Source organism: Zosterops lateralis (assembly GCF_965231275.1).
Source record: "Zosterops lateralis genome assembly, chromosome: 9".
NCBI classification, from domain to species: Eukaryota; Metazoa; Chordata; class Aves; order Passeriformes; family Zosteropidae; genus Zosterops; species Zosterops lateralis.
In genome coordinates, this window is record NC_139769.1 from 5,311,403 (window position 1) to 5,323,004 (window position 11,602).

Sequence of the window (11,602 nt, forward strand, 5' to 3'; positions counted from 1 at the left end):
CCTAGAAGGCTCTGCTTCTTTGTACCAACATGACTCGGGGCTTTTAGAGGGCAAGGACTTTAAACAACTTGAATCTTGGGTGAGAAAACCAACCCGAGACCACTGAGCCCTTTGAGGAAAAGCTGCGGCCCCAGGGGAGCTGCCCCTGGCCTTTGGCTGCTGCTGCGCAAATAAACTCATTGTTTTTTCCCCGGGCTCCAGAGAGCCTTTGGTCCCTGACCTGAGTGAAGCACAGGTGGCCCCGGCATCCTCCGGTCCCTTTTTGGCACCTCTATAGCCCCAGGCCTTTTCCAAAACAGGACAAATAGGATATTTTTCTCCTTACCTTGCTGGCTCCTTTAATTGGACAGTAGCCCTCTTTATTTTACATATTACTGATCAGCACTTACTGCAGGGGGTATCTTTCTCACAAAAATAGTTTTCTAGTTCTTGCTATTTGACTTGAAAATACCCTTGCCTTCACCCATTTAACAACACTAGTTTAATTCCTCCATTTAGTCTGGGGAGATTTCAGTCTTTGTGGTTTGCATTATAGGTCTTGCTTCCTTGGTTTGGGAGATGGGATTATTTGAGCATAGGATGGGCTTGGACTGGTAGATTTAAACCCCTTCTGATATTTAGAGCGTCGCTGTGACAGCTTTTGGCAGCGTTCCTGTGCCTCTCATGTTAAATTTGGTTAAGCTGTTGTCACCATTTATTCACAGTTCCCCTCTGTTTACCTCCTGCACACTCCCATGTAGTGTTTAGCCCTCATTGGAGCACAGCCTCACTCCCGAGGTCAGGCCAACTGCTCCAAGAAGCCGTCGTGTGAAATGATGGTTTATGATGTTTGAACAGCTTGTGCATGGGTAGAGGAAGACACCAATGAGAGATTGAAGTTTTTATTTAGTTAATTTTTGTCTGCCTCCAACAGTTTGTGCTCAGTATTTTTTTCCAGCTCGATGACATCTCTTACAACCTGCAGAGGTTGTTTTGGTTTTCTTCCTCAGGTTCTGTAGCTGGGAAGTTTCCACAGGGTGGCTCTCAGACAGTGAAGTGGATTTTGCAGCATCTGAAGGTTCTGGTGCTGCTCAAAGAGACCCTTCTTAGGTTTAGCAAAAGCTCTGGAGGCAGCAGAGAGTGAATTGAGAACTGCCCATGGTGCCTGTGCTGTTTGACAGGGCACCACTGGGCTGTGGAGCACAGGGCCCCTTGTCACAGCTGTACCAGATCCACTCTTTGCTCATGTGCAGAATGAAACCAACACTTTTCTTTCTCTTGGCTGCAGCCTGACCCTGTTACAGTTTTACCTCATTAAGCTATGAAGGCACCTAAACAATTTACTTGCATTCTAGCTACATTTTCCACTTCTCTTTCTGGACATGTGTCTCAGCTCACAAAATCCTAAATCAAACTGAGCTGTGTTTAAGTTGCTCACTGAGGAGTGATGTCGTTTTGATCCTGTTGTTGTGGTGAGTGCAAGAAGCGAGTGTAAAGGAACAGAATTCCTTGTCTCTCTCTCTTGCCTCCTGGAAAATATCTGAAGGTAGCATTGTTGTCCTTTTTTTCAATAAAATTTGTACCTGCAAAACAGACTTCTTTACAGTTTGGCCATTATGGAAATAGTTCATTCAAGTATTTCATTTTGCCATATTATGATGTGATATATGAAGTTTTTCTGTATTTTCTTTTTCTAGGCTTGCTCCCAACATAATCTCTCCACTTGTCAGCCCCCTGAAAGCTTTAGTTCCACCTTCCCTCTTGCAGAAACACGGCTCTCCATCCTCCCACAGCCAGTCACCCAACGGGCAGCAGTTTTCTGGGATTCCAAATACACCGTACACCCCATTTCCCAACCAGTCTGTACAGCAGGGATCTCAAGGTAACTCTTCCCTCTTTTTGTTTTTTGCAACTTTCCTAATTTCTAGTGGGAGAGAAAAATTTTATTTTGCTTTTTTGGATTTGGATAATACTGTCAGCATTTCGGTGGGAAGTCCAGTTTTTAAACTGGACTGATGTGCATACAGATGGAAATTTTCAGACAGGTCCATGCTGTGATATGTCATCATGATGGGGAAAGCTGTCCCAACAGCAGATTTATTGCATTTATTCAAGTCCTTCAGTAGAAAGCTGCTGGCCATGCACCTCTCCTGACTGGTCATCCAGCCTGGAGAGCAACCCTGCAAGAGGCATCCAGTCCCAAAATAATGGCCAAGGCACACCTTGGCAGTGTCCTGCTCAGTCCACTTATAGTGATGCACAAGACATGGAATTAGACAACCAAAACAAACATTTTTTCATTTATTATTTGGAAGTTTAGCTTGTTTTATGTTATATACTAACATGTAAATACATTCTGTACAACTGTAGAGTCCCTGTGAGACTTGAGGACAGGAATAGGAGCAGTAAGCAGCTGTCCCACAGCTTAATTTAAAACATTTTTTGTTCTGAATTACTCAGCCTTTTTAATTGCGAGCTTACATACCTATTCCGGAGTTCTGCTGTGGGAACTAATTAATGTTCCTGAAATTTTTGAGGCACAAATTAGCAAGAGATATTATTATCACAGATTCTTCCAGTAACAGGAGCTTGCATATTTCAGAAATCTGTTATGCAATCCAGATGGTGAGCTGCTAAAATGTGGTAAATATTCCCAATAAAGAAGTGTGCAGGACATCTGTCTGCTTGCAAGAGCCTGAGCACAAACCCGTGAGCAGCTCCTAGCTGGGATGGGGTTGGGTATCCCAACAGTTCCCTCTGCCCCTCGTTCTCTCAGCAATGTTTTTTTGGTCTTTGGTTGGACAGGCTTAACTCTGAAAAGTTAAAACATATTATATTTAATGATTTGTGCTGAAGGAAAAACTAACTCAACCTGATGCTCAACAGATTATTCAATTTAAAAAGATTAACTCTGTAAGGGAGAAGTGGCAGATTTATGATAGCATATAATGATCTATGATTATGTTGCTATAATGAGCTAAATAACTACAAGCCACAAGAGGAAAGTTTAGCAGCTCATTACTACGGCAGAAACAAATGCATAGAGAGAACAAGTTTTGAACCACTTAAATAAATTGACTTTATTCCTTAAGAAAACCACATTTCCTTTTGAATGAATTGTTGCTTTCTAAGTGTTATGTCATGTGGTTTTGAAAAAGCAATAATTTTCCACTTTGGCCAAATGTTGAAGTATTATTATAAATTAATTATGGAAATGGTCATTCCAAAATCAGTTTTGATTAGCAGCCTTTGAAACCAATTATCTGTAACCTGTACTTAACTGTACTTGCCCTACTTTTTTTTTTTCCCTCTCAGTTCATTAATAGCACATTTTTCAAATGGAACCTGTAATAATTTGGGAGTTTTGATTTTTTGCCAAAAGAAAGGTACACCACATAAACCTGATGTAGAACCAGGCATCTGTACAGAAGCACATAAACAGTGTGGATGTGGAATTCTTAGGAGATGGCAGCTTCGTCAGGCTGGTAGCAGAAATATTGATAATGAAAGAACAAGCTGACATTATTTATATGTTTTAACCTAGCTGTAGTAAGATCACATGGAAATCATTACATGCTGAAAGAATCTGGCAGGCAGTGGAATCCTGTAGTTATTTATACCTGACATGATTTCTTGTCAGAAATTTTATGGAATTTGAAACGCTGAGATTTATTTGCAAATACATGTAAATGACACGACATAACAAGACAGCATTTAATAGGCATATTCCAATTATTTGCTCATTACATCATTCATTTTAAAGCTGCTTGAAGTTTTCTAGACTGTGCCTTAGAGAAGCAGAGGCAGCCAGTGCACTGTGTGAAGTGGCTAAGTGCAGCTTTTCTGCCACAGATTATTTCAAAGAAAAAATTTAACTAAATGTTATGTTTGGAACTTAGTTTATTCTTTTATGAACTGTTATATTTCTACATCTACTGTACATAAAACATTTAACAGTGATCATTTAAACTGACAGGGCTTTTAGTAAATTCTTCACTTGAAAATAACCTCAGAAAATTCTTGATTTAAATCAAAACTGAAGGAAAACCTGAAATACATATGGCAAAAAAAATATTGGTGAAACACATTGCCAAGTTGGTACCACAGATTTACACTCTAGAAGGAGCAGGGATGTCTGCACTGGACCAGCCTTCTTGCTTACTTTGTATTTTAACCCCTGAAGGGAGATTTTTTTCAGGAACTTGTAAAAAATGCTCCCTGTTTAGTTTACTCTAATCAGCTGTATGTGGTTGTTAACTGAATGCTTGGTTATGGGATTTTAATCATATTTTAATTCCCCATATTTTCTCATTAAAGTATTTAAAGAAATCTAAAGCAACCACAACTAAATGCAATGAACACAAAGGGTCAGAAATCCCATTTTTTGTGTCATGCTTCTATCTACATGACTCGTGTTCCTGCTGCACCCTTTCCCTTCCTCACTCCATGTTTTTTCTTTAGTTTCATACCTGCATTTATCCCACCTTGCAGGCATGTTAGAGCAGGGAAGGGACATTTCTCTGTATTTTCTCTGTGAAGCACTTGGCAGAAATCAGGACCTGGTGAACTCAGCAGTGCAGTAGCACCGGGATTTTCCTACAGCCCTCTCTTCACTGGGTGGTTCCAGGAACATTTTTTTTCCCTCTGCCTCCTCAGATTATCCCACAGTGGTGCTGAGGGATAAACAGTGCAATCCAAAAGAGGATTTCATTGCTTATGGCAACTCTTTTCCAGACTGATTCTGAGGCAGTTCTCTGCTTCAGGTATTTCCAGACAGTGTAACTTAAAACACTTCAAAATAACCTTTCCCCACAGGTCTTGGGAAAACCCTGGATCCGACTAGTTTCAATCCAGTTCTGTCATGCTTGGCTGCTCTGTGCTTTTCTAAGCCACTGTGCCAGCTCTGTAGATCATGTAGATTTTTAATTGATATAACAAAGGCAAGCCTGGGAGCACAAGGGAAGGACAGCAGTTACAGGGATAGAGAAAATACACGTCATGCCTTCCCTAGGAGTGATGTCTGTAGCAGACATTCTGGAAAAGGTTCATTTTTTATTTTTTTTTCTCTAGCAATGCGTCTAAGTGCTCTCTGCAACCAGTTGTGCCTCCTTCGAAGCCAAGTGTCTCTTTTTTTCACTGCTCATCTCAAAATGATGTATTTTTAGAAGGTTTACAGCAAAAAGTTTGTGTTTTGTAAACAGAAAGTCAGGATAATTATCAAAGCCAATCAGTAATGCTCTGTACCTAAAACCACATCAAAAGAGGGCTGTGCTACCTCTCATAAGGGCTCCTTGGTTCTTTGAGCCAGACTCTCCAGGCAGTAAATAGAGGTGGCTGGCTGTTTATTCCAGGGAAGGACATGCATCATTTAATGCTCAGCTTTCCAAATTTTTGGGCTGCTTTCTCCACAGCAGCCAATACGAGCAGCCTTGGTGCAGAGTGTGTAGTGTCTTTATCTAAGAGTCATCCATTAGGCCTTCACTAATAATGGACATCAACACTTTAGGTATTTTGTAGTGGATCATACATTCTCAAGAAATTATTCATCTAATCCTTGCAGATTCTGCCAAAGCACCTATTGAACTGGGAAGCTTCAGAGCAAATCTTTCACTACTCAATGATTTTATTCCATTTCTACTGAAGAATTGCCTCACTTGGCCTTATTTATTGCCACCTTAGGAAATGTGAAGTGACCAGACCCTGAGCTTTGCCTGGTACTGTCTGCTCAGTCAGACTTTGGTAGTAGAGGGAAAATACAGAGAAATGTGGGAGATCTTACTGAACAGGAGAGAGCTTGCACACTGCAGGAATTGTAAGGGACACATCCACCCCACACAGCCCCAGGTGCTCTGGGGACAGGCACAGGGATTTAATTCCTGGACAAACAGCCTGAAGAGCTGCACAGGCAGCCCAGCAGGGCAGGTCTCTGCTGTGAGTGGGGCCAAGCTGTCAGCTGGAAATGGAGAAACATGGTTGTGATTAGGATCCACTGAACTGCCCTGAGCTTCTGCAGGAGTTCCTGAGGAAATGTTTCAGTCTGAGTAAGACTGAGGGAAGAAAGACAACAGCTCCATATTTTTTCTGGCAGTTAGAGGAAAATCCTGAAGCACGTTCTGCTAGACTTTAAGCCTAATTTGGTTGACTTCAGTTGCATTTAAGGGAAGGAGAATCATTTCAGAGAAGGCAGGAAAAGGGGTGGCTCACAGGAATGTGCAGTTCGTGTGCAATGCACCCAGAATAAGGAAGAGCTTATTGAGGCAGGAGGAAGGAAGAGAATTAAATCAGGCCATGGTTGGTTTAAATATTGTGACATGCTTTGAGATCATCCTTATGGGAACAAATCACAATTTTTTAGATGTTGGAACAACTCAAAAATTGCAAAATTCTTTTCTTAGCAATTAATTTGTCCTTTACTGTTAAATATCTTCGTTTGTTGTCTACAACTCATTCACGACTTCCAATGGCAAACCCCAAACTGCTGGGTACTGATAATACAATACTTAGGGGGAAAAAAACCCAGGACCTAAGAAATGTTGGGTATGTGGAGGATGAAAGTCAAACATGCCCCAAAAGCAGAATGACTGAGGCAAGCAGAGACCATACAGATCTATCTCAGCACTTTACACAAGCAGAAGAGCCTCTGGTTGAACTCAGTCTTCACCTAACATACCGTCTGGAGTTAGTCCTGCCCTTCTAGGTCAATTTTACCTGCACACTGTGGCCCCCTGTGTCCAGTGAAAGGGGATTCATTTGAATCAAGATCAGTCTGGGAAAGAAGTTTGAGGAACCTGTGAAGGTGTTTTGGATAAACAATGCTGTCTCCAGCAGTGCACAGCACACACTGGATGGGAAAAGACTTTACTTAACTGGAAACAAAGCAGTGCTATCCATTTAAAAACTGCATTATTGTATTTAAATTAACAGTGATTCGTTACAGAGACATTCCCTTAAGAGTTGAGCATCCTGGACCTGATCCAGTGGAGGGCTCACTACTTGGAACCAAGTGTGCTGTTGACTGTGTTCAGCTGATCCAGTGCTGGAAAATAAGCCCATCCTTGAGATTTCTGCCTGATGGGGCTCACAGTCCACAGCACCTTGTGGGACCGAGTTTGATGAGGCTCTTCTGTAACTGTACTTCATAGAACAGGATGATTATTTTTCCAAAGTTAAAACTGAGAAATAAACCCCCCCAACAGTAATGAAATGCTGTGACAGAAGTGGAGGTAGTGCCATTGCAGAAGGATTGAATTGTGTGCAATATCTGCTTTCAGGTTACCAAGGCAGCTTTCACTCCATACAAAACTGTTTCCACTACGGAGATTGCTACAGAACAATGGACCAGTCTGTCAGCAGTGATGTGCTCACAGGGGAATCCCATTGCTTCAATCCTCTGAGGCAGAATGGCTATCACATACTCAATGCACCTTTAGCTTCAACAGGTAATTTATTTCACCTACAAGGAATTACCCAAATGATATTTGTAGCAGGAGGGGCAAAGAACACATTTTATATTCAGTGTTATGACAAAAACATGTTTGTGTAAAAAATAGCCCTGAAATATATTTTCATCTATAAAAACCCCAGAAGGAAAGTAATGTTTTTTTTCTTTAATGCTGCTGTATCTGACTGATAGACAAAGTGTCCTCCATTCTGCTGGACGCCATAGGCAACACCCACCTTCAGAAGAGCTGAGGAGGCACTGCCTACATTTTTTGTGTGATCTGTTCATTGCACATCTCAGGTGTGCTCAGGCAGGCTTTTATAATCAGGGCAAAGTTATAATGGCTACATTACTAGAGTACTGCAGTCTTTTAGGGTTCTCTTTCTGTCTACTTTTAAAATTAAGAATTGACAGAATTGCTGAAATCAAACAAAATGTGAGTATTGTCAGAGCCATAAAACACAACCATTTGCTGCAATCTTTACTTACATATCTCCAAGAAAGTTCTCTTCATGTCTGCACTCAGAAGGGCACCTCGGTTAAGAAGGATACTGAAAACATATGTTTAAGTGCTTTTTGAATTGGGGCCTGAGTCAGACCACAAAATTAGAGTTGACTTTCCTGTTTGTTTTGTATTAAAGGAGACTCTGTTCAGAGCAAGTGTGCATGCATTTGTCTGCTGTTCCATTCTGGGAAGTGCATGCATCAGTAACCAACACAAGGGAAACATTTAAGATGAAGTTTCAGCTTCAACTTTGAATTCTTTAGTGTTACTCATAAGTTTGATATGACTAAAACATAGGGTTTTTTCATGTTAACATCAAATTTCAAGCTTAGATTGACAGCCTGCAATATTTAAGGAACAGACTAAATAAACTTTCCAAAAGAAATTGTAGCAGTAAAGAATAATACTGTGGCAAGACACCAACTTCAACAACAGTTGATTTTTCTGTCTGGGCCTAAACTATCATGAAATGTTTCTGTTTAGTATTTTTGTTTTTAGAGTGGTTATTGAGGCATGCAAATACTTAAAAGGCTGAAACATAAACATGCATGAAATATATAAATCTCATCTCATCTTTTAGTGTGTAAAATAGAACCATTCAGGTTTGCAAGATTCATCAAGGCTACACATTAATTTTTTTCAGGCTTTTATAGCACCATTAATATTAAATGAGATCTCATCTCGCAGGAATGCCAAATGTGACTGGCAAACAGCTGTTCCATGAATCACATTAACAGTCAATAAATTTTTATTTTCTGTTCAGGCCTTCGGATAGTTTACTCTATCTGGAATCTAATAATGATTTCTGGGGTGTATGCTTATCTTGGGTCTTATCCATCTGTGGTTGTGTATCCACCCTGTATACAGGCTTATCAAATAGAAATTAGCATAACATAAACACTCGCAAAACTTATCAAAATACTGGTCACTCCACTTGGCCCGACACAGATAAACATGCTGAGGTCGTCCTCCAGAACCTCTGGACATTCACTGTGTGCCAGACTTCTGCAGACAGCAGAATCTGACCTGTAAACTAACAGTAAATTAACAAGTCATAGGAAAATGCAGAAATGTAAGAATTTGATCTCAAATAATAAAAAACATGACCTAACAGCAAAATAGCTCAGTGATGAAGTGGACAGGTTTTCCTGCAGCCAGGACTTGGCTGTGTAGGATGCAGGATCCAACCCTGGGTGCTGGTGTGGTGCCCCCATGGGGCCTGGGCAGAGCTTGGCTCAGCCCCACCCAGGCACAGCTGCCTGCAGAGGTGTGGGCAGGTGGAAAGACAAGGGGAAGGCTAAAGAGAAGGAATCACCTCATTTTCCACCAAGGCACAGGAAAAGGGTCATTTTCCCATGACCCCACAGACGCCTCTGTGGGGCAGAGAATGGAGCTAGGTCTGGTGCTTCAGCCACAAGGATCAGATCAGGGATCCCCAGTGGAGTCCCCACTCTGTGTAAGGCCTTGACTTTCTGTGTCAAGCACAGGCATGTGCCAAACTGCATCTTGTTCCATGGGCTCCCCTCAGCTGTTCCTGCTGCTTATTCCAGTTGTGGAAGGTGGGCTCTGGGGTCCCTGGAGGCTCAGTCCAAGGGTCAGAACATTGTGCTGAGGTTCACATAGGTGCTTTCTTAAAGACCCAACCCAAATCAGGTGATATAAAGGAAACCAGAATATGTATAAAGGATGATGCTAAGGGGGCAAACACAGCAGAGGGGAAATAAGCAGGAGCAGTAAAATGAACATGTGCATGTGGGCCTTGAGTGGCCAGTTGTAAAAGCAGGCTATAGTGGGTCATAATAGGAAATTTTCATGTCCTTTGGGGTAGGCAATAAATCTTTTTTTTTAGACTCCCTGGCACTCCAGCTGCCATAGCATTTGGTAGCATGGCAAACCTGCTCCTTTCCACAGGGATGTGCAGCTCAGGAGGTTTGTAATAGCTGTGGAAGTTTGGCATTATGAAAGGAGGACAGAGAAATTCTTCTCTATTGCCATGGCTTTCTGGTAGCCTGGCAAGCAGCAGCCAGCTCAGCCTGGTGGGCTTGGGGGGGCTGAGGTTCAGCTCTTTCCGCATGTCCTGTGAGCCTGACCCTCCCCAGACATGCTTCCTCAGACCTGCACTGTGTGGAGAGCCAGTAAATGTAGGATCCAGATTTCTTCTGAGTCTTAAGAGCAGCTGGGAGAAATATGGAATATTTTTTCGAAGTGCTATTAAAAGGAAAAACACAAACCAAGAGGACTGCATCACTTGTAGTGCACATTTAGTAGGATCGTTGCCCACTCCTTGTTTTGATGCCCTTTTCAGACAATGACTGTGAGTCCCAAGAGAGCCATGCTCTGATACTTGCACTTCACTTGCAAGTGCACAGCTTTACACAGGAACAAATGGGAGCACCAGCCATGATGACACAAACACCCACTGAAATTTGTGCTCTCCTGGACAAGGCTTTGATGCTGAACACTGTTGTCTTTCCATTAACTGTGCTGTGCTGTCCTGTCTTGTGTGATCTCAGCCCCCAGGCTGTGCTTCCCTCCTCTCCTGCACTGTGGCATTAACTCCTGTCCATGCCCTTGTCACTCTTCCAGGCTATGAGGGGATCTCTGAAGCCCAGTGTGTATCTGAAGACATGGTCTCCAATGGAACGGATGAAAATGGATTCTTCCAGAACAGTGCCTTTGATCACTGCTTGAATCACATTCCTTCCATCTACACAGATACCTAAGAGCAGTGCTGGCCTTGTTTCCTTTATTATACCTATAACTGAGTATGTAATAACAAAGGTGTTGTTCAAGTACTTTTATTTAGTCTGTATCCCTATATGTGCTCATTTAAATGAACACCTCACATTTACCAAACCATTTTATACATGAATAGTCTGTGTAAGATAATATTGGAACTTGTTCCTTTGCTGTGGCACTTTGAAATTCATGCTTTAAGGGAATGAGGAGCATTTCAAGCAGCTTGTTTTGTAAGTTCTCTCAGTAAAGTGTAAATGTAAGTTATATAATAAACTTGTAAAGAAGATGTTTTCCTTCTTGGAAAGTATACTTCAATTTGAGAATGTTGTCCCCTTTAATCAGTTTTCATTTAACTTCTTGGTTCGGTCTTCTTTTTTTTTTTTTTTCTTTTTTTTTTTTTTTTTTTTTTTTTTTTTTTTTTTTTACTAAAAGGATTTTTTTTTAATCAGAGACCTCATGTATATAAAGATCTACATTTGCTCAGCTGGTTTTGTATTTTCAGTTTTACAAGAAAGCATTAAAAACTGGAAACAAGTGTACTGTCGTTTCTTAACACAACTGGGCTCCCTGATACTGCATTCTTTAACATGCCTGAGAGGGATTTCAACAAAGCAGTGACACCTCAGTCACTGTGACATTAAAACAACCCACATGTATGTGAAGAAAACCAAGGGGCTTCCAGTGGAACAGGGGTCCTCTGCAGTGGTTTAGTTCCCTGTAACTGTGGCCCTGGACCCACTGGGCTGCACTTCCCAGGGTAGTGATGATTCCTGGGAGAGACACAAGGGGCCAGGTGCCCCCAGTGTGTGCCAAGCAGGTCTGTTAGAGCTGAGATCCTCAAAGTGTCCCATGGCACTCCGGGAGAACAGTAAGGAAAAACTAACTGGAGAATAAAAAGTTCTCATTTACAAACCACTGCAAGTTGGGCTTAATAAGGG

At 41.6% G+C, this 11,602-nt stretch overlaps 1 protein-coding gene across 1 annotated transcript in view; it reads left to right on the top strand.

Moving 5' to 3' along the window:
- Window positions 1-11,059, top strand: part of GLIS1 (GLIS family zinc finger 1) — a gene marked incomplete at its 5' end in the record, with an annotated part of 180,128 nt that extends 169,069 nt beyond the window's left edge. The window contains 3 exons of the mRNA XM_083867903.1: window positions 1,677-1,861; window positions 7,251-7,418; window positions 10,512-11,059. Of these exons, the coding sequence (XP_083724029.1) occupies window positions 1,677-1,861; window positions 7,251-7,418; window positions 10,512-10,648 (490 nt within the window). The 3' untranslated portion in view covers window positions 10,649-11,059. The remainder of the gene's footprint in view (window positions 1-1,676; window positions 1,862-7,250; window positions 7,419-10,511) is intronic.
- Window positions 11,060-11,602: the final 543 nt, after the last annotated feature.